This window comes from Lissotriton helveticus, chromosome 2_1 (assembly GCF_964261635.1).
Source record: "Lissotriton helveticus chromosome 2_1, aLisHel1.1, whole genome shotgun sequence".
In the NCBI taxonomy this organism is placed as follows: Eukaryota; Metazoa; Chordata; class Amphibia; order Caudata; family Salamandridae; genus Lissotriton; species Lissotriton helveticus.
Genome location: NC_136059.1, coordinates 2,009,589,946 through 2,009,614,597, shown reverse-complemented (window position 1 = coordinate 2,009,614,597; position 24,652 = coordinate 2,009,589,946). Strand labels below are relative to the sequence as shown.

General features: G+C 40.3%; 1 protein-coding gene across 3 annotated transcripts in view; it reads right to left on the bottom strand.

Annotated features, from left to right (window-relative positions):
* The window catches only part of GUCY1A1 (guanylate cyclase 1 soluble subunit alpha 1), a 548,740-nt gene that overhangs the window by 421,715 nt on the left and 102,373 nt on the right, over nt 1-24,652 (bottom strand). For all 3 annotated transcript variants that reach the window (XM_078676973.1, XM_078676975.1, XM_078676974.1), the window contains exon 2: nt 12,339-13,042. In XM_078676973.1, the coding sequence (XP_078533099.1) occupies nt 12,339-12,593 (255 nt within the window). In that variant the 5' untranslated portion in view covers nt 12,594-13,042. The remainder of the gene's footprint in view (nt 1-12,338; nt 13,043-24,652) is intronic.

Below are 24,652 nucleotides of genomic sequence, written 5' to 3'. Positions count from 1 at the left end.
CATAGTACCAGTAAATGGAATATACTTTTAAAGCTGCATATCAGGGGAGCAAACCTGTTACTCCCAAGCCTGAGCATAGGGACAAAGATTAGAGAGAAGAGGTGTTGTGTTGAGGTATTTAACTGTTATCTTGGCACGGACCCATTGATTCTGTTCTAGAGTTCTAGGGTCAGTGCTGTGCTACCATGGGCAATTGGTGGTTGGAGACGGGCTGGAGCAGATGTATTCTGGTGGTGCTTCTTTATGTGCTATTAAACTTTGTTTTTCACATTTATGGACTTCGGATCGGATCATCTTTAACAATTTAGCGATGAGGCACCACCGTATGGACCAATGTGTGCATCTTTCTTGTCGGAATTTTTTTGGGGGGGATTTCGGGCTGTCTACCGCTTTGCTTTACTTCCAGCCATCTTATTGCTTGCACAATTGTCTGTTGGTACTTCACCGCCTGCAGCTTTATGAACTATGGATCATCTTTAACAAGAGGGCACAGAGGGATGGAAAAGATTATACTGGGGAAAACATTAGAGCAGTGGGAGATGCTGGGTTGAAAACAATAAGAAGGCGGCCCACAAGAAAGGAGGAAGAGAAGACAGTGGGCGAGGAGGGAGATAAAGCAAAACTTTGGGGAGGATGCAAGAGATAATGGAGACGAGAGGGTGACTGGAGATAAGTGATGTTAAATAACGGCTACAGAATGGAAAAGAGTGGTACTTAAATTGGAGAGAGGCAGAGGAAAAGACGCTAAAACGTGGACACCTTGTATAGACTCATTTTTATACTGTGACATTTTTAGTAAATTACTGGATTAATGATGGAGGGAGGAGAATGCTGTAGAGTGGATGCTCTGTCCATCACCACCCCCTTTTGTACCGCTTTGGCCGCCATAAGTGTGGCAGGGTATGCTCAGACGTGAGTCCCTTGCTCACTTTGCCATTGGATTCAAGCAAGCCGGGCTGAAGATGGCTGTAATGCCAGAAACCGGTCCACGGAAGCTTGTTTCTGGTCCACGGAAGGCATGGCTTGGCAGTTCGGGCTGGACTGTTCCCATGAGGCACAGGGTCAGACTGATTTGCATATAGCCATGTCTGAACTGGGGTGGCAGAGTGGGCTAAAGAACGGTGATGGATCAAACCCAGATCTTTTGACTGGGTGTGAGTGTTTGATTGGTTCGGATGCTCCGTCCATCACCACCCCCTTTTGTACCGTAGAGTGGATATAAGCAGGATATTCTATTCTAAATGCCTAGAGCTAGAATGCTTTATAGACAACTTCTAAGTTGTATGCATGAGTAAGGCGATCTCCAAATTGTGTGTGGTATGTGGAGTACTTAAGAGGTGTGGTTTGTTACATTGTTCAGACAGTTACAATACAAACCGGGGGTAGCTTACAAAATAAACACTATTACATCTGCCTAGCTCTCAGTTTGTTAGAGAGTGTCACTCATAAGGTCACACATAAGACGCTGAAATGTCACTCTGAAAGCATGAAAATGTTACTCCTAACCACACCGAAAACTGGACAGATCTGCTCTTCTATTCTGCTGTGTCCATTGTTCAGTGCTTGTGGCTGAAACATTCCAATGAGACCTGCCTCATACCAAAGCAGGTGTCCAACATCCAGTGTTCAAATAGTAAAACAAATGGGCAGCAAAAATTCCTCACTCAAGACAGTAACTGGAACTCTCAAACAACTGTAGTGTACCTGCAAATTGGTTCTTTAAGAGAGGATACAAGATTCTAAGAATTAGATCAAGCACTATGGAATGGAAGCCACCTTAAAAAATCTGGTCAGCCTGTCCAGATGAAATTCAGGAAGAGAGTGAAACTATTATATTTCATATCTATTTAGAGGTGCTTTATGCATGACTCCGGGATGGCTCTTCCATTTACAAAATTCTTTTACTATTCAGATGCTCGATTAAGTGTCTCCAAAGACTGACGTTTTGCGATTCCTGGATCAAACGTTTGCATTGGTGTTTAAAAAAGTTAAAAAGTTATCAAAGTGATTTAGAGAATTATAGGGATATGCACATTACAAATTAACTGTTTATTTGTAAAATATAGTACAATGCATTGTATTTAAGAGCAAATTTGGAATGTTTATATGAGGTTTAAATTTGGTTTGCTCCCAGTAGGTACCAATTGTTGGACTTAAATGGTGGGTTTGTCAATTATGAAATGCAAGGATATAGGCATTAGTTCATGTCCTAGTTAGAGACAGAGATGTTTGCCTAACCTCTGAGGAGGTTTTATCTTCAATGATGAATATGCCATCAGTCAATATTTGCTATAAGTTAAAGAGTTAAAATTGTGAAGTAATTAATGATGAATCCGCTAATGTATGTCATAGGAAAAATACTTTCTTGGGTCATTTTTAAAACTTTTTTAAGGACTTTAATACAACTGACATGGATTCATTATGAGCTTCTTAAGAATCAAGAATGCAAATCGTTACCCTCTTAATTTATGTTTGTTTTTGGTAAAACTGTTATGAAGTTCTCTTCCTCCTCTAACTGTAAACGTGTCATTGTACTTTAACTATGCTTTATGTGAGCTATTGTTATTATGGGGCCATCAGAGAACTGAAAGCACAAGGTCTCCCTAGAGTTACAGGGTTAATTGTTTTCTGATTAAATTGTAATATGTTTTTCATAAGGATATTAAATGAGGAAATCTTGTAAGGGGTAACATAGGTTGGACGTTGCATCTTATCCAAAATGAATCACTGTATCTTATTAATGATTTTATGTGCATTGAATTTCTGGATTGTATTTTGGCTTTTTATTTGAGCATCTGTAGTGCTGATTTTATATTTGAAATGTAATGTCTCTGTGGATTCACTTCGATAAATAAAAATAGAAACTATATTTCAGTTAGAACATGCGAGATCTCTCACTCTCCCATCAATACTTGCTTGGATGCAATTTGATTGTTTAGGCTTTTAAAAATGTTTTCATTAAACATAAAAATATTAAACAAACTGGTTGTGATATGTGTTACAACTACATGACAGACTGCTTTTAAATATTAATAAGCAAATATTAAACACACTTCCAAATATAATATAGTCAAAATCGAAAAGATCTTTTTCACAAAAGGGTGCGTTTGAAAACACCGCAAAAGAGAGATACAAAAAAACTTCATCCACGGAAGCATGCATTCCCAGGAGAATAACACTTGACCAAACCCAAGGAAAGCATCTCTGGAGCTTGAGCTGTTCTGGAGAAAAAGACAATATTACACAAACAGAGGAAATAACAGTTTCTACTAATTCCTTCTATAAACATACTGAAGGCAAGAGCTTTGTATTTATAGGACAATCAGGACTAAACGTTTTTCAAACATACAGATCAGGAGCCAGGGAACTGAAGTGCATACTTCCAGAATGGAACAATGTCCAATTTCGGGGGTACGTTTGGTTGTCTTTATTTTGAGGAAATTACGGGACGTTTGAAAAGCAAAGCTGAGTTTCAGATATAGGAAAAATCTCACATTAAAAAGAAAGAAGAAGGAAAAATTGGTTGAGCGTCACATGCCAATTCGACCCCAATCTCACATGAAGTGAGTGCAGTATTCCTAAATACAATTTACTGTATGTTACTGGTATTATTGCAATATGTATCATATATTCATTGCACCATATGATAGGGAATTAGAACATCAATCCATCAAGAAAGTGGGATAACATCTGTGGGTTCAATTCTTTCTGTGAAAAAAGCTTTAAAATGTAGTCTTAGGTGTAACAGTGTGAGCGTAACACATTTAAAACCCTGCGTTTTTTCTAGCAATCTGCCAGGAAGAAACGCAGCTATATTTTACTTCATTACATTTATTTGTACATTTTCTTTTTTTCCGAATATAAGAAAATGCCATGCCATTGCGTTGCTAAGGAATCTTGTTGTCTACTGGTCCCCTGCACACCTTTCATTCGCTTTTCCACAATAAGCTAAACATGTGCTAATTAATATTATGAACAAGAACAATAACAACTATTGCCACCCATCACTACATCATGTGCTTCAGGGATGGGTTAAACAACTGCTGTTGAATGCACCACTGATCCCTACAGTACCTGCACCATGCAGCCTTGCTTAACAGAAGATGTTCACCAATGTAATAAGTGAGAACATCCACCAATATGCATATCTTTAATATAGCCGCTCTGCTTTACATAGCCTCAATTTCTAAAACATTTTACACAAGGCAAGTTCAGCATATTTCAGAATGTTTGGAATTCTATCTATAGTCACAATCACTAGTTGTAGATGATACTTAGAGAGTTCCCAGCAATAGCATTGAAAGAGGGTCGCCAAATGTCTGAAACCATAGTCAGGTGGGCCTGCACCCTCTCTCCTGCTCCCTTCATACCTATTGCCATTGATTGTATTATTATGTACAATCATCACCGTTTAATATGTTACATTATTAAAAAATCTTCTAGCACTGACACTGTGGTAGACTTCATAGATAGGGGTAGTCTGCCTAGATCAGGCCTCTAGCTACTTCTCTACCCCTCGCCCCCCACCGGTGGAGTGGAAGCTAAATGGTACACAGGTTTGCAGTTGCAACTAATCTGCAGGCTGTCCTTGTGTGGGGGAGGGTGTTATGTCCTCAGAGGATCCTGTAAGCATGTCCAACTGAGATCATTCTTTATATCCCCTCACTCTCCAAGGTTCTCAACTATGCCAGTTATTGCACCACCATTTCTTTTGCAAGGAAAAATAGCGATGCAGGCCCAGTGTGGCTGATGTCTGCAAATAAGCTCTAGTCCCAGCTGCTGGCTGTCTCTGCCCTTCTCTTCAGAGTTTTCACAGCCCAATTTTCGGGATCAGGTCTGAAGTGGCCAGAAGGCGAAAAAGTTTTTGCTCCTTAACTGTGCACTTGTCAATGCTTCTCTCCCCATGGTCACCAGGTAGCCCACTCCTGTGTGCTCACTCGGCCTCCAACAGGAGGTTATGGCTTCATTGTGGCAGGTTTGTAGGTGTTTCACTCAGAAGAAACCAGGCCTAGCTCCCCTCTCAAAAGGATGATTGTTTAAACTTTTATCTGTGCATGTGTGTATCAGCTGCCATTGCTGTGTGAGTGGGAAAGGAGAACAATGGATCCCTATGCCCTATGCCTCTCATCAGAAAGAAAGTGGCTAAAATGGAAAATGTAAGGGGGCGTACAAAAGGACTATCCCTGACTAGGCCCACTGACCCCCTACCTCATACTCTACCCTCTAAACTATTTGGATACTCTAAACCACACAATATTGTTACATCCCAAAACTGTATTATACATCTCTAAAAACTTCACATCTATCTCATACTTACATTGAAATGCATCCAGCAAGTTATCTTGAGCTAAGAACTTGGTGGACTGGGTTAATATCCATTAACTAGAAGGGTCTAAAGTGAAAATAATGCATTAAGTCTATTACAATCCAATCCTCTAAAGATGCAGATGACAAAGAGAGCTCATTTAAGTGTACAGGGTACTGGTAAATCTATACCCATATACTTGCAGCCAGCGAGCCACCTAAACAAAACAGAGAGGAGAAAGAGGTGAAACAGCCCATACTAAGGAGAGCAGCATGGTTGTCACTGCTATGACTCACAGGGTTATCTGCAACAAACTTGTGGTTGCAAACTAAACCAAATGTGCCCAGAGGGGCCTGCTGCTTTGCAGAAAGAAGAAATGCTTTGAAATTCCCCTAATTACCTCTTTGGTGAACGTAGAGACCAGGAACAAAAGAAAAATGGTAATTTCTATGAAAGTTTGCAAATAAAAGTTTCGAACACAAGATTGATGTATTTACCTTCATTTTATCAAGAAACACAGAGATAGAAAGCCTGCTATAAAGAAGCAGATGGGATAATCTGAGAGAAGGGTCTTGTGAGGAGTATGGCATGAAACAAAATTGGTATGTCTCCAACTCCACCACCAACAATAGTGTGCCCTTTATCCTCAGAGATATGACTATATAATGTAGAGAAAACAACAGGCCAGACAAAGGAATGAGAGTTCCTGAATATTGTAATTTCCTAGAGTCATGTAGACACCAGGACCCACAAAGGTTACTGGAGGATGGTATGGCATGTTCTTTTTAAAAAGTGCATGGAGGAAAGAAACTCTATACAAAACACATCCAATGTGTATGGATGCACTGTCAATCATTGCCAGTGATATACTGCTTACTTGCTAAGTACTGTGAAACCAAGATGGAGCTCCATTGAAGCTCAGGGATAATTACCATCAACCCAGACCTGCATGAACCCTGTTACAGTACTTCCTCACTTAGAGGTGCATGGTGCCAATTTCGTCAAGTCAAACAATAAGGTTTATTCCCTGTTCAGGGTCCACTGGCCTGTCCTGGTGTTGATGCTGACCATACCCCGTTGGAAGCCTCTAGCCAACCCAAGATACGTGGCCCAAAAAAGCATTTACCCCTCACCAACGCCTAGTAGAAGGCTGCTTAACAGCCAGGAACTGACTGGTGAATTGTGACTGACAAGCACACTCACTTCCTACATCCATATTTGCACCTGCTTGTTCGGTAACTACAAGAGCCCTCGCCAATGTTGCCCCACCCTGATGTTAACTTGCCTCTACCATTTGGTAAGTACACACAAGCCATTCATCAGCATAAAACGGACCCATGTTAGACCAAGTGTTTAAGAGCTACACTAGGGGGCTCCCAGATCCGGTTTTGTAGTGCAGAAGGTTAGTTTCTAGTTGGCATGTACACTAACCAGATCCCGACAGCTCAAAAAGGCTAGAATGTCAGTTCACACATAGATTGCCATTGTGGGTCGGACAGTCATCTTCTGCCTGCAGTACCAAAATCTGTTTCCCTGGTTGGTGGAATTCTTCATTCTTATTCTTTTAAATATTGTACACGTTTAACCATTCACACCATCAACTTTGAGCTGGACCATGACATCTTAAAGGTGCTGAGACAGTCAAGAAGGCTTGGAGGCTAAAGTTTCATCGCAGATTGTGTCCTGTCTGCTGGCAAATCCTGCAAGTCCTTGATAATGCTAAGTTGTCCCCCCTTCTTTGACCCGTGGAAGAATCTTGAAATCTAGAGAAATTTCTATAAAGAGAAGGAAAACGATTAGAGGTGTGATTTAGGGTTCAGCTGACAAACCAAACGTATTCCTGGCTTCTCCAAAAACAGATAGAGGCCCTTGTAGTGTCACATGAGTTAGCAATGACAAAACCTTTTGGCTCCTGATGGACTCCCTAGACCTGTGACGTTAAGTCTTAGAGTGTAGTGAATTGAATGCAGGTTTAATATGTGAGGTTCGCTGTTACATGCAGATGAATAAAGACATGTTATACTAAGCTCCTTGTGTGGCATAGTCATGTATGGGTACCCAGGCTGGGCAGGAGGCTACAATTATTAGTGGGTACCCAGGCTGGGTATGATGCTGCAATTGACTTCGAGATCAGGGATAAGTACCCCGAAGATCGACAGTTCTCTACAAAGAGTTTGCTGTGGTCCAGCAAGCTACTCATGCAAGCCACATGTGCCTCTATCGAATTGCCAAATTTATGTTTGACATATGTGGAGTCAAAGGAGCATTTGAAGATAACGAATGACTCACTAAGAAGTCTACACATCTTTGGCCAAGAACCTGCTGGTAAGGGTATAAAGAGAGGTACCACACCACTACACAACCTAAAGCTCCACATAATACAGAGTGATAATGTTCAAGGCGTATACAACAAGGTTCTGAGAGAGCAGTAAATAGCTACAGCAAATTGCAAGATAATGCTGCAATTAGAAGCGCTGTGAGGCAGAGCTCAATCAGGTGTCAGAAAGTAAAAAGAGACACATAAAAGCAAGGCGTTTGAGATACAAGAAACAGTCATCTGCTTACCAGAACTGAGTAAAGAAAATCATCATATCATAGCATTGGGGAAAGTGGCCCCAGAAAAAGTTCCTGGGGTTGTGTTTAGTGAACCGTCCATACTTGAAGAAGCACACCAACAAAGCTGCAGAGTGAGGCACAGAATAACTCCTGAGGTATTTGAAGATTAGAAAGCCGAGAAAGGCAATTGGAATAGTAGAAGGCTGCTTTTCCAATAGAGACCAACAGAGAAGCCATGTGTCCTGTAATTACCAAAGATGACCAAGGCCAGCAAGTCGCAAGGACTTAGAGATAGTTTCCATAAACATGATGACCATGCAGTGTCAGAAAGAACACTACTTTCCACCTCAGAAAGTTCCACCAATGGTTATAATGCTGCCGCCTTTCTAAAACCACCATCACCTTTCGATACCACCAAAAAGCAGAATATTGGCGACAAATGACTGCTGGCTGGAGACATTTGATGATTTTGTTGCAGGTTTAACTTTGAAAGCAGGATTTTTTTATGTTACGCTCTTTCTTTGGCATGGCCAGGTACTGTTCTAGATACATATGAGATTTTGCCACTGCATGTGCTCCATTGAGATGTTTGAAAAAAATTAATTTTTCATTTCATTGGTCACATAACTGCGAGTACAATTTCTAGAGAATCAAACAAGCTATTGAGAGTGCTACTGAAGTGGCATACTTTGATCCAGAGCTTCATACAGAGGTTATTGTTGACACTAGCCCAGTTGGGTTAGGCACAAACCTTGCACAGCACAGCGGATACCCAAATGTCAAAGACATATTGTGGCATGTGCCAGCAGAGGTTTGTCTCAAACAGAACATGCTTATTCACAACCCGAGAAAGAAAGTTTAGCAGTGGTGTGGGCTTGTGACTATTTCCACATATTCTTATGTGGAAAGCCATTTATGACTGTGACAAATCATTAAGCATTGAGGAACATCTTTGGCAATCCAAAGGCCAAGATACCTCCTCACATTAAAAGTTGGGCTCTACGATTACAAGAATACAACTACACCATAATGCATCATCCAGGGAAAGATCAAAACCCTGCCAACCACTTCTCATGAGTGCCTCTGCAGTGCCATGGTACCCCTTCCAAGACGGCTGAAGCCTACATAAATTTCACTGTGAAATCAAGCACACCCACTGTCATTTTTTGGGAAACAATTGTCACTGGCATGAGTCAAGATTCTTACATGTTAGGACTAAAAGACATTATTACACATTAGTCATGGAACCAGCACACTCCACGTCTTACCAGTGAATGTGAATACAAGGTGTTTAAGAATGTCAAATATGAACTGTTCATTTCTCAATAAGTTGTTACTGAGAGGTTTGAGAATTGTTATTCCAGGGAGTCTGAGACAACACATAATTGAAGTGGCCCATGAAGGACATTGTGGAATTGTTGCCACAGAACGAGCTCTCTGAGACAGAGTCTGGTTTCCTCATCTCGATGAGAGAGTTGAAAGAGAATTAAAGGCCTGTCATCTATGCATCAGCCTTTCCTTGAAAACCACTCAATGCAACCTAGACATGTCAGATATGCCAAAGCATTCATGGCAATGAATTGCCAATGACTTCTTCGGTCCTCTTGACAAAGGACATCAACTATGGTGATTGTTGATGAATGCTCCTGTTTCCATTAATAAAAGGTCTCTCATCCATCACTCAGTAAAGAGTCATCGAGAGATTAGATGACATTGTCGTGACATGGGGTGTTCCTGTTATCTTTAAATCTGACAATGGCCCACCTTTCAACAGTCAAAAATTCAGAGACTTTCTCTGTCATGTTAATGTAAAGCATCAGAAGCACACACCTCTTTGGCCACAGGCCAATGGCCTTGTCAAATGTTTCATGACTACTCTTAAGAAAGCTGTTCAGTGTGCTGTAATGGAAATGCTCGACCTTAAAACTGTTTTGAAATCTACTCTTCGGGTTTAGCATTCGACCACTCACTCGATCACAGGTGAAAGCCCTGATGTTTGAGAGAGCCATAATGACCAAGTTACCCCAATGGGTCAACAAACGATCAAGTAATGAGGAAGAGACCCGTATAAACGATTTGGATGATAAAAGGAAAATAAAGGCCTATGCAGACAAGCACCAACATGCTAGAGTCATTGCATTAGCTAGAAAAGGTGGAGTGCTTGCCTGTCAGCCTAGAAAGCGTAAATTCAATGCTAAGCCGTTTCATGTTGTGCCCAGCAAAGGACCCATGATGACTACCCAATGTCCTGGAAGTCCACTAGGCGAGATTCCTCACATTTCTGACATGTGGCTAATCACTCATCAGGCACTGATGTCAATGTAGAGGCTGGGTCTGAAAGGCCAATTGAAAACTCCTGACTGCTATTGCTCCTCCATCGCTAAAACAGATCGGGGACACTTGCATTGCCTGTCCCCAGTTTCTAATGACACCATCAGGACGTGTGATCTGAGTGCCACAAAAATGTATAGAAGAGCTATAATTGTATATGTATTTGTAAAACAATCATCATTTTTTATTAAACAGAGGGGGAGATGTAGTGTCATGTGAGTTAGCAATAGTGGAATCCTTTGGCTCCTGATGAATGCTGCGGACGTGTGACGTAAGTGTTAGAGCATAGTGAACTGAATGCAGATTTCGAATGTAGAGTTCGCTGTTAAACGCAGATGAATGAAGATGTGTTGTACAAAACTCCATTTGTGGTATAGTCACTACCATGTAACCATGCTGGGAAGGATGCTACAGCCCTGATACTTTAATCCCTTGTCTTCCTTGCCAAACCTGCCACCCACTTCTTTGTTTTAATTTTCTTTAAAGGAGTCAACATGTGTGATTTTTCCATAAAGTGTTCAGTATGCTAGAAATGGTGGATCAGAAACTATTATTTACATTCTTTAACTTAATGTCATTCTATTTTACAGAAGTGCAATTAAAATAAACTTGCGCGATTTAGAGCTTCTTGGAAGGAATAAAGCCCACAAGATGAAATTCTACATTTTCTTGACTATACCACCAGAGAAAGATGAGTTAAATATAATGCCAATCTCAAACTTCAAAGAACTCTACAGACATGAGGAGGCCAAAATAGCCATTTTAAGTGGAAGTCATTTCGTAATTGATTATGTTAGCCGCCCTGTCCTTTAATAAGTTTGGCCCATTTATTGGAGATGTCTTGTTGGTCCTTTCTCTATTTGTAATCCCACACCTATAATCACCAAAAATGTGCTACATGTGGACCACCTCATTCAAATACTATTTTAGTGACAATGAAAACGCCTAACAAAAGCTTACCAAGAACCCTTGGAATAACGAAAAGTATTTAGATCGGGATCAGCTTATTTCTCAAAAGCATTGACAAGGTCAGCCTGACCTAACCTCAGTTTTAGTGGTTTTGAAACAAATTTCTCTAAGAATATGCAAAAAAACACAAAATGTAGAGCGAAGTGGCTTGCATCTCTTGTATGAAGAAGAGCAATTTTTAATTATCACAAGGCATTTCCTGCAAGCTGATAAAGCTGTAGGCCAGCATTGTCAAGCTCTGACCGGAACACCGGTGAACACTTTGAGGATTTTTTTTATTTGGCACCACCATTGGTAGTTAAGACAGCAAATGAGTACTTACCTTGAACTCTAGGAATGTGTCTCCAATAATCTATATAAACACTATTCATGTCCTGGTGTTTGAGGGAGATCAAATAATAAATAATATTAGGAAAAATTGTTAAAAGGGTCATTTAGATTTAGGGGAGTGGGGCAACTGAACTTGAAAGTCAGAGATCCAGCCTTTGACATAGCCTGGCCCCTGACTCAAGAGTTTTCTGCTACGTTGGTGCAACATTTTAACCTAAAGTACCCAGCCGACACAAAAGAACTTTTGGTAAAATATCATAACAGACCGCACACCCTGGCAAATCTAACTTCTACTTTCTGGCTACCACGTTATATGCATTTCGCTCTTGTTCGATACTCGCGGTAAACATAGGCATACTTAATTTTAAAAAGAAAATGATACATTCACTATAAAACCATTTCAGGCTTTCAAAAGAGCAAAATCAACAAACCTTCTTTTCTCCTAGCAAGAACTGCATTAATTGAGTATGGGGTGATATTTCGCACTTTATTCCATACCTAGAAACTCGAAAAATAAACGTATCCTCGTCAAGCAAAGCCACGTTCATATGTACTCAAATTATAAGTGGGTTTATACTTTTAATTTTTATTGCCTACTTACATTTTTATAGTCCATTACAATGTGTAAAATTAAAAGCAGTAGAGAACAGCTGGGCGCCATAACATTCCACCAAAAAAGTAAAGTAATCCATATCGTAAATATTTGAACAATCAGCCCAGCCAAACCAAGAAAACCTAGGCAAAGGGTTCTAAAGACACGCACAGTAAATTGGCAGCTATTTCATTCCCGGCCGCGCGCAAAGGGCTATGACATTTTAAGATGCCTTCTAAAAGAAGCATTTCTTACCTCAGGAAAGATTAACTTGCGGATGCTCTCTGCCAGCGAGTGCAGATACACGCGCGTCCTGCTGGTCTTCCGTTGCGGTAGGTTTTCCGCGCTTTCTTTCTCACCGACATCTGTGCAGATGGGGAGAGCTGCCCCGGAACTAATTGGCACTTCAGCACCCTCGTCCTCGTGCTCCTCCGAGTCCTGACTTTGTGTTAGCCGAGAGAAGGGGCACTCCCCAGTGATCTTCAAGTCTTTCAGCTTTGTGCAGAACATGCTGTACGATGTGAAGAACAGCAAATTAAAAGCAACCTAGCCCTTGATTTACACTTATCGGGAGGTGGATGGAGTCATATCAGTGTCAACAGGAACCCTCACTGTGAAGTGTCAAGCACAACACAATATCTTCGTCATTAATGCAGAGATGTCTGTTATTATAGGCCGTCAGAGGTGTACAACATGGCGCCAGGTCCTGATTTCTTTGAGTGTTACCGAGTTTATTGTTTGGCATAGACATCAAGGGTTTGATGCTCGTAGGTCGCATTCAGGAGGTATACGAAGTGCAGCAGAACAGCACACCCGCCTGCAGTCATCCTGCCTATCACAAGATCTTAATGGAATCCGTTCAACTCCTGCACGCAAGATCAGCCAAACTCCAGAGCAGGTCAATTAAAGGTTGTTAATCCACAGGTTGTTGTAGTCTATTCTGATGTCAGCTTAAAATTCTGTAAACAAAAAGAAGAAAACAATTCACTCAAGTGTTGAACATTGCTGCCAAAATTCCTATAGAATGTAGTTGTCAGCTTACATACAAGTGAATAAAGGTGTGCGACAGTAACTGTAAAACAACCTCAATAACAACTATGGGGACATCCAAGCATCAAACACAAACAACTCATTGGACAGAACTCCACTCTCAAGTATCTCCATCAAAAAGAACACATTAGATAGTACATCTGACACACACATTTACCTCCACCCATCCATCAACACGCTCGGAACATCATCACTTGCATGGAAAAGGGCATGTCTTCTGATATAGCCTATATTTAAGAAAGTGACAAAGCCCCTCATTTGCACCACCTTGACACCAAATAATCCACAGGTAATTGAATAAGAATAGGACCGAAATAGATGGCCAGAAGACAGTACACAAAAACACTATATAAGATTTTGGATTAGACTTCGAACTATGTCAGAAAGGTTTAGAAATTGACTAAGACTGCTGAAAGTGCGCTAGGCAATAATCTATGCAGCTGGGAGTTCCATATAGAGGTAATAACATAACATAGCATAACAACATCAGCACATAACATATAAAACAAAGGCAAATAGAACCTCATTGAATAAAACTTGTTTTCTAATTTCACTACCCATCTAATGTGCTATTGAAAGAAAAATCCTCATTCTTAGATCTTTCTACGCTTTAAAAGGCATTGCTTAGAATACTCATTTCTGATGCAATAAGTGCTGGTGAAATAATTATGTTGCTGGAGCTCAGGCCCACTCAAATATGTCAAATATGCTTTGCTGGATCTAGTGGTCAGAGACATAAATGGACAAAAGATGGTATGTTGTGCAATACATATAAATACTAAACAACAGAACTAATCAAATGCAGGTTCGTTCTTGCATGTTCAATACTTTAAGGAGATAAGAGGAGAAATGCTTTGATGAGCATTCATGCATGCATTGCATATTCAAAACAGTGAAGAGTAACACAGTTAATGTTAAATTACATTTATAGAGCGCTAATCACCCAAAGGTCTCTAAGCGCTGTATCTCAGTGTACATTATGAAATACACTTATATTTAAATCGCTGTCTGTAGTGGCACCATCTATTATCGATATTGCATGAAACTGAACGCTTTTCATTAGACACAAACCATGCACAAGCATATTATACCTTCACATTCTTTCTGTTCAGAGAACTAACACTAAAGCTGTGTTTTTGCCAGAGAATAAAGATATTTAGCCAATGTGACACTCAATGTCCAAAACAACCAAGCAAAAAAAGTAAACAATGTAAAGAAAGGGGAAAGAACCAGTCATGTGGTCTGACAGGACCCCATCTTTAGGGAGAAGGGAGGTTTTAACCCAGCAAAAGTGCACAAAGAAACCCAATGGGAATATATACCCCCTGGTATAAGCCTAACCTAACTTCAAAGCCATAGAAGAAGTCTGAAAAAACTCACACACCACCATCCTGAATGTAACACCATCTAAACTAAAACACCCTCATTCTGAGTAGCCCAATATTTAAGCATGGTCAAATGGTCCTGGGAAACAATAGAGCAAGATACATTTTGTCTCCAATGCACTTTCACCTCCCCATTCAGTTTTCGACTTTATGAAGAGGGACATATGTCGATAATGGAGTTTGTGCATTCGAATTCCCATCATTATCCCTCTTTCACACCAGCTTCCCACTGCACATTTGACTACATTTATCCTGTCAAAATCTGTACAGGAATACAAATCTCAGATGTGGTAATTTTGAATAACTTGTAATGATAAATCAAATTAATTAAAATTAAAAATTAAATTGGGATTTCTAAAGCACACTCAAACCCTCGGGTATCTTGGTACTGAAAACTCCAGGGGGAAAAAGAAGGGTGGTAAAACACCAGACAACAGTGAGGCTCACGAGAAATGAGGAAGCATATTCAGACTAATTATAAAAAAGCAAGGTTTTAAGCGATTGTGGATGGGGTAGTGGGTAGGAGCTGTCATCTATACACTTCCACACCACAAAGCTCTGCTTGAGCATACTCACAAATGGTTTGTCATTAGTATTTTGTGTCCCCAGACATTTGGGGCTAAGACAGGGAGGAAGGGGATGCCTGACCCCTCAGGGGGTGGAAGACTCTAGAAACCTTTCCTACATCAAAGTGGACACCAGGTATAAATATTGGACCCTTAGACCCACTCTTCAGTACACATCTGGACCTTTGGAAGACTAAGGAGAAGGACTGCTGTGAAGCATTACTGCAAAAAGGGCCGCCAATCTGCCGTCCTGCTGACCTTCTGCCTGAATGAGAAGTACTGAACCTGCATCCTGAACCCAGACACCACAGAGATGACTCAAAGGGCTAATAGGCTGGCCTCCGATCAGAGCCTCAGGGACAAAACAGGCTCTGACACCCTTGAGACGGGGAACATGGACTCTGCCAGTTGTGAGTCCTGTCCTCATCTTAGAAGCGGGCCTGAAGGTCCTCTTCTTGGAAGTGGGCCTGAAGATGCTCTGCCAGCCCCATTGGGGTTCCCCCAGAACCGATGCAATGAAACATATCCCCTTGCAAGACTCTGTATCAGAACTGCGGCATGATGCATCCTGATGCAGGACATTGCATTGCAGCTCCTCAAAACTGCCGCTGTGCGACACATCGCCACCTATGGACGTCACCTCACCATCGCAGGACCTCAGAACCTCTGCTGCATGACTTATCTCCACTGAAGGACCCTGCATCGACTCAGCAGCACGATGCATCCTCAATGCGGGACTTTACATTACTCTGCAACCAGCATTGCTTTGTTCAGCGGGCCTAACTTGGTCTTTGGCATGCAGTGCCTCAAGGTTGGCCTGAACTTGTGCCTTTTTCCCATCCAGCACTAACAGGTAACCACAGTTGGAGCTTTGTTCTTTTTGCTACTATTTTCACTTAAATCTTTAAAACTCCATTTCAACTATATAGGTTTTTGTTGTTTTGGCCGCAAGTTATTTACTAAATTGTACTCTAAGGGGCCGATTCCGATATCGCTCGGAAGGGCTCGGAACGTGATTCGGCCGGAAAAAGTACAATCCGTACGCGTGTTTTCCGCACGACTCGTACTGCTGTAAGAGGAAGCAAGTACGATGGGAGAACTGCAAAATCACCGACCGAATCATTTCCGGGTCTGAACCGCTCTGTTCGCCTCGTCCGTAAGCAATCTGTGCCGTGCAATGGAGGAGATTTCCAAACGAGCCAGTACGATGCATGCATTGAAAAGCCCGATCGGGCCGAAGTTTCTGGCGTGCAAAACGTCCGGGAAGCTGCCTTTGGGGATCCGCGTCGGTCCCCCGTCACCCGCAGCCTTACGACTCAGACACAGAGGTAGACCCAAGGGTCTCTCCAACACAGGCATGCATGGTGCAGATGGCACTGACAAGTACCCACTGTAGGGGGCACCCTTGTGCGAGACGTACCCATTCAGTCAATGGGAGCCCATGTACGCGTCGTACGACCGGCTCCCATTGACTTCTATGGGAGTCCGATCGAACCGAGTCCGGCAGCATGCGGCCGCATTGTACTCGATCAGTCGGACTGCCGGAGTCCGGCTCGTTCGGAAAACACTCTGGTTTGGGCTAGGTCGGAGAGCTTTGCGACCCAGATCGGAATCGGTCCCTAAGTTGTTAAATTGGTGTGGGATTTTGATTTTGTTTTTGCTTGATTACTGTTTGACGTACTGCATAAATACTTTACATATTGCCTCTAAGTTAAGCATGAATAGTTTGTGCCAAGCTACCAGTTTAAGCAAAGCTTGATTTGGGGTTTGCTTGTGAATTCAACTTGACAGAAATTGTGATGGCTGCTTGAGCAGGGTTTCACCCCCCCTCAACCAGTAACTCAATTTCTTCCACCTCTCTATTACCCTTTTTGTCTATTTCCATCTTCTTCTTGCTCTTTCTTTCTTTACTGTCATGTTTTACTCTTTCTCTTACTTGCCTTCTCTGTCCCTTGTTTTCTCTCTTTCATACCTGTTCACACGTTTTCCCTTTCACACTCTAAATGGTCCATTCTCTCTCTGGTTCTTACTTTCTATCTCTAACAATCTGTCTGTCTATATTTTTCTCTCCTTGGCTCTGGCTCTACCCGTCTCTCAATATACGCCTATGTTTGGACATATGTAACAATATTCTGTATTTCATAGGTATTTATTACAGTGCCTATTGCCACTCTGACTTTTCTTAATTCAACTAATTGTGTTTCCATTACTTTATTTGTACTTTTCTATTAGTTCATTAGACTTAATCAGTCATCCTCATTTCTATTAAAGAAACGCCTGATGCCTAAATATCTTTTAAAGTCAGAGTAGTTCTGTACGGTAAATGATATTAAGTATGATCTATCAGAAACTAGAATTTATTTTGCTAATAATGAATCCCAATACGTCCCTTCCAATCTCTGAAGCTCAGAAGGTTAAACAAATCTTCACAGAATGCATGACAGATTGTGGATACAATAGAGGGTGAACAACCGTTTCAACGCAACTTTTACCACAAACTACCTTTACAACGCATTTTTTACAACGCAGGATCCTTTACAACGAATGCCTTTACAACGCATGATATTACATCGCAGATGCCTTTACAACGCATGCCATTACAACGTAAGTATAGGTAAGTATATAATTATAATTAAAAATGTATTTTTTTAAAAATAATTAAATATTAATTTTTTAATGTATATTAAAAAAAATAACATTTATAAAAAATATTAAGTTAAGTAATTTTATTATTAATTACCATGTTTACCCCTACACTATCCAGCACTTACCCTACTATTTCACCCCCCTGGAGTTAGAATAGTAATTTTTATCCCTACACTATCCAGCACTTACCCTACTATTTCACCCCCCTGGAGTTAGAATAGTAATTTTTACCCTACACTATCCAGCACTTACCCTACTATTACACCCCCCTGGAGTTAGAATAGTAATTTTTACCCCTACACTATCCTGCACTTACCCTACTATTACACCCCCCTGGAGTTAGAATAGTAATTTTTACCCCTACACTATCCAGCACTTACCCTACTATTACACCCCCCTGGAGTTAGAATAGTAATTTTTACCCCTACACTATCCAGCACTTACCCTACTATTACACCCCCCTGGAGTTAGAATATTAATTTTTACCCCTACACTATCCAGCACTTACCCTACTATTACACCCCCCTGGAGTTAGAATAGTATTTTTTACCCCTACACTATCCAGCACTTACCCTACTATTACACCCCCCTGGAGTTAGAATAGTAATTTTTACCCCTACAGTATCCAGCATTTACCCTACTATTTCACCCCTATGAAGTTAGAATATTGTTTTAAAAGACCTACATAATTTTATAAAAATATATATATATATAAAATAAAAAATAAGATAAATAAAGTAAAATATTAATTAAATTAAATTAAATTAATTTTAATTAATTTAATGTTTTAATAATATTATATACTTACCTATACGTAGGTTGTAATGGCATGCGTTGTAAAGGCATCTGTGATGTAATATCATGCGTTGTAAAGGATCCTGCATTGTAATAAATGCGTTGTAAAGGTAGTCGTTGTAAAAGTATGCGTCGTAACGTCATACATCCCAATAGAGAGCAAGTGAACTGCTGCAGTAGTGATTTCCACAGAGAATTGCTCAATGGCTATGGATAAACCCATTCTGGGGCATGAAAGATTATGCCCAAAAAGGCATTGGGCATTTCAAATTGTACAACATTCCATACTAATGGCAAAGTGGTAGTTACAAGACATTTTGTACAGCCATAGGACGTTTCACATTTTCCATACCTAAAATAATAAAACTGAATGAGTACATTCTTTGCCTAATATCCCCCTAAGCATACACTTATTTGAAATCATGTTTTATGTCTCAGTACTAACTCCAACTTTTTTACTTTGGGCAGTCTTTAGCAGTTCCCTTTAACAAAGTCATATGCCTTCTGTGAACATAAAATAACACTGGGTACTTTGAAAAAGGTATAAAAGAGCATAGCCAGAAACCTTCTAAGATGATATATTGTGACCCTTACAGATATAAAACTGTCTGAATCCAGGCAAACCAACCTAGACATCAACTGCAGTAGTCTTTTGGTCACACGTTTAGACAAAAGTTTATTACACAGCTGTACGGTATTTATTTTCTGATCACTTGCAGTTGACTTCCTTATCACTTGATATAAGCTATTTGTAATTTACAATAATTCACCATACCAAACTTATATAAAAATGCCTCACCGCCTCCTCCTCCTTCCGCTCTCGCCATTTCTCCTAACAGCCTGCCCCAAGCTGACTCCTCTGGTTTGACAAGTAGCATCCGGATGCTTTTAAACTGGAATGCTGCTGCATATAGCCTAACATCAGGAAGGGCTAGCCCACCTTTCTTTAATCTGCGTCTGAGTTTTTTCCATGCCAATCGGACCACTTTATCTCCCCACACAAAGCTGCCAATCTTGCCCTGCACCTTACTTAGGCTTTTTTTCGTGAAGGTTAATGGTATAGAGGAAAATAAGTAAGACAGCTTAGGAAGAATGACCATCTTTACCAAATTGTTTTTTCCATAAATGGTTAAGGGAAGGTTTCTCCATCTACTGAAGAGGCTTTCTATTTCTTTAATGACTCTGTTGAGATTAATCTGAGGTATTTTTTTCCAAATCCTTGACAATATAGATCCCCAGATATCTCAGCTCTGCGCTGACCCTTCCTGTCCACTCCAAGTTCCAGCACATCACCTCTGTCTTTGTTTTATTAACTAAATACCCAGATAGGGATCCAAATTCCCCCATAAGCTCCTCTACCCTCAGAATCACCGCCTCAGGGTCACTCATGTACAGTATTAGATCATCTGCATAGAGGGCTATTTTAGAACTATATCGTTCAGATCTGAAGGGATGAATTAAATCGTACAATCTCATTGCCTGTGCCAGTGGTTCCATATATACATTAAATAAAAGGGGTGAGATCGGACAGCCCTGCCTGGTCCCTCTCTGGATATTGAAGCTCGATGTTAGTAGCCCATTTAGAAGGATTCGGGAGTAGGCACCCTGGTAACAGTTCTGCAAGGTTTGGATAAAGATGGAACCGAACTCCATTGCCTTCAGAACCTCCCAAAGGTACACCCAACAGACTCTATCAAAAGCCTTGGCTGCGTCTAAAGCGACTACGGCCAAGAGTTCAGTCCTCTGAATGGCCAGATCTATACTGCCTATTAAGAGCTGCGTCTGCTCCTGAATATGTCTTCCTGCAACAAATCCTTTCTGATCCGAGTGTATCAACTCGGATCAACTCAAAAGGAGGAGGAGGAGGCGGTGAGGCATTTTTATATAAGTTTGGATCTCCAAATTTTTTTAAGCGGGTACGTCCGAAGGTTTTGAGGGTGGCCTTGGAGCTATGGTATAGGCTTAGATGTAGCTGGGGCATAGGATATTATTCTGACAATGCCCCTGTTTGGGATGCATCGGGAACACCGGGATGCCTCAGAGACAGTTTGGCGTTGCCTATAAGAAGGGCGGCCATCACTACTTGGGCCGAGCTAGTAGACTCTGGGGGGATACACCCATGGGAATACCTAAGAGCAAAGATTGGGCCAGGGTTCTCTAGATTCAAATACCTACAGTTGGTGTCATGGTATGACACAGAAAAGGGGGAAGTTAGTGGGAATGGGGAGATTGAAGGGCTGTGGCAATCCACCCTCCCAATTAAGAAGGAAATCTCAGTCTGGTATAACAACTTGATGGCAGTTAAAGATCTTGAGGTCCCCCTTTAGTGGTGGTGTGGACTCAAACCCCCCTTGGGTCATCAATAGAGTCCTTTTATGAGCCCTCATTAAATGTCTTGTATAAATATGTCAAACCTGCCTGTTTGAAAAAAAACACACTTCTTCGTCATCAACAGACTTTATTATATTCCCGCAAAGATCGCCAAGTTTGCCCCAGAACCACCCCCCAAATGCCCAAGATGTCTGCTACCCCTAGCTAATGACCTACATGTCTACTTAGCGTGTCCAGAACTGGCAACATTTCGGACAGAGGTGGGCGACACTATTCGAGATATTTTTAACACCAATATTGATATCAACATGTCACTGGTATTTATTGGAGATGATGGCCGATTCCGTCAGACCCTCTCTCAGAAAAACAGAGGTTTATTCATTTACTTGGTATTGCTGGCCCGGAGGGAAATCTGTAACAAGTGGAAAGATCCCCTACCACCAAAAAGGGGGGACTGGCTCAAGGCCTCATTTGCCATGGCCCATCTGGATTATGAGAGCGCAGAAGATAAGCCATTAAACATCTGGCATCCTTTTGTGAGTTGGGGCCAAAATTTAAGATTAATATAATTGGTCTAATGATTACACCAATTTCCCTCACAAAAAAGGATCGGTCGGACGACCCAAGCGAGTGCGGTAAGCCGGAAGGGCCACAGATCGCAAGAGCGGCTTCGTAAGATCCGCAGAGGCTAGAAAGGTGAGATGAGGACCAAAAAAAAATTAAAAAAATAAAAATAATTCACCATACCAACGTATGATCACCCTAGAAGTGAGCACCACACATTTGAAACATTTACATTTATATATTTATGAAATGTGGATTGTTTGTGCTGTATCTATTAGATCTGAAGTTTTTAATTCTTGCCAGATCAAAATCAAGCTTCAAGGCTCAAAAATAGTAAACAAATTGTACAAATCAGTAAGCTAAATACAGCACAACAAACAATAGATACCTTACAATATAAGAAAAAATCATAAACATACCAATACCCTATAGACATCTCCAGGCAGTAGAGAATATTCAAGCCCTACCCTGCTACACAGTACAAAATGTAGTACAGTACCTGTACTAACAGAGGGATGCCTCCTGAAGAAGTAATTTTCAGTTTGGAACACAATTGAATGACACAGCTATGGAGGAAACTGGTTCCAAACATATTCCCCCACTATGCTCAGTAGCCTACCTCCAGATTTCTCATGCCACCATTTGTAAAGCACCAGTTGGTGTGAGGTGAGGAAACCTAATACCCTAGGATCCTGTTATATATCTATGGTCAGTTTTACAAATATTAAGTTTCCTAAATTCATGCTTTTTATTATCTTTACGATGAACATTGAGTGTGTTATAAACAGAAATATTTAGGCTGTTTCATCACTAGCAGTGATTGATATTATTTCTGGAGAGACATTACCACTGAAATAATATTTGAAATTTCCTACCAAACATATGTTTCCCAGCACCCACTATTACTCGTACAAATAATTACCTGGTGTAATGGGTTGCCTTATTTTTGTAAACATACTGAAGTGTGATAGCAAAGACTGGTTTGAACAATAAAAAATAAGTTCTCCTGAATTTAGTACGTAGATATAATGCATTGTCATAAAATTTATATAATTCAGACTTAAGAGCATATATGTTGGTAGGTATGATGGACTTATTGACATGTGCACCATTCAGAATAGCAGGTCTTCGATCTCATTCTGTTTTTGCTTTCCTCACCTTAAAATTACGACTCTTATGAATGACAGTTGAACAGGCCAATGGATAAAGGGGAAGGATCCAAAATCTTTGGATGTATGTATCTGTGTAAACATATTTTTTATAGCTCGTTTTAATGACACAAAGCATGACAACAACTAAAACTCATCTAGGCCACACCTAAAAGGGGAATTTTTTTACGTAGAAAACTCAATTTATGTTCCCACCTGCATCACTTAGAAACATTGGCGCTTAAGTGACATTAGCAGCTACGTACCACAAGAAGGATTCCCTTTGTTATTTTAGCTTGACCTGAAAAGGGTGCGTACGTGAAAAATCAAATTAGCAGTTTTATTCACATCAATGTGTAGATAGAGGTAAAGCATGGGTTACATAAACATTCTTCCTATTTTTACAGGCGTTTGGTTTGAGTTGAGACCCAGCTTTCATATGAGCACTTTTTAAATGTACTGAAGTTAAATACATTTGGTAGTGAACCAGGAAAATATCTTTCTTTACCACATAACAATTTTATTTTTAGAATTCTGAAGTCTGAGACTGCATTGGTTTGGAGGAATGTATATCTGAGAGGCGTTTGTTTCAGAAATCTAGATTATAAGGAATTACAAGAACACATAAACTGTCCAGTACATTTTTGAGGATTTAAAGAGAGCAATATCATGCTTCTTGCAGGTTTTGATTTAAGGATTTTTCCGACACAATATTGAGTTGCATTTGTATCACATTCCTCCTACTGTAAGCCATTAAATATCTAAACATTGAAGTATATGTTGCAGGATAAAAAGGTGCCCTATCAAAGCAAATTCCTCTGCCTGTCTGTTGTCTGATCAACAGGACACATTTTTACCTGAAAGAGAGGAGGATTTGAGGAATAGGTTATCTGCCACACTCCTTCCAACCCCCATATCTTCATGCCCTGGTGCTGAACTAAATTTGTATAATCTAAAAGAGAATAAAATGGTGCACTACTGATATCACAGCATTGCCCCACTCATACTTTTCAGTGTAACAGTTCAAGGAGCTTAAGCAATAGTTATGAGCATGTCTTTTTGGTTTGCAACCTGATCTTTTTACTTTACACTATCAGATAATTGTTGCGGTGTTTGAAGTATCTCATGCCACGTGGCTGAACAACACTATTGTACAAATTGCAGAGTGGTTTCACCTCCTTCCTTCAGTACAGCCCGTAGATTCATAGATTGTATGTTCAAGCAAAGCCTCTTTCAAGTTAGGGTTTACCATTTTCAGTGACTCCAGGGATACATTTAATCCATAATATACTATGCCCTTTAAAAGAGAGACCCTTAAAGAGATAGGATATATAAAAATATCAAAAACAAAAACAATTGGAACTAAAGAATTGACATTTGTGGCATCATTTTAAGGTGTTATTGTCTATTTCTTAAACAATAACACATATGAATAGCTGGAAAAAAGAAAAAAGTATGCCTTTCCATTAATTTCTTTTGTTGAGGACTTGACCTAAATGTGGAGCAATATTTGAAATCACTTTATCACCATGCACCAATACGTGCCATTTTCTCAGGTGTACTATTGTGAAATCCGCCAAACCTGCTCACCAAATCGCAGCCTAAAACCTTTAATTTGAGAAATGGAAAATACATTTCTTAAAGCTTTAGTTCAAATACAACAGAAATCATGATAATGGACTGACCCTAACAAACACAAAAATACTGTAGGATTTACTGATCGATCATAACTATAATGCTAACTTTTTGACAGAAGAAAACTGGATAGCCTTTTGTACCAATGCTCCTTGAAACTAGACAAATATAAGGCCAAATCAGCAAATATTCAAACTCCCTCTCCACAAAAAAAGGAATTTTCTCTTCAATACATGTTTTGATTTTAAAAGCGAGTCTGGAAACATGCTTCTCAATTCTTCACTAAAATCACCCATTTCAGATCTTAAACATTTAATTTACTTCACCTTAGACATTTAAATTCACAGGTTTTTAGGGATGTAAACAAACACAGTCAAAGAGAAATTAATCAGTGGCCCTGTCAATATTCAACCCAGCCAGATGGTTAGAACCCTACCTTAGTCTTATGT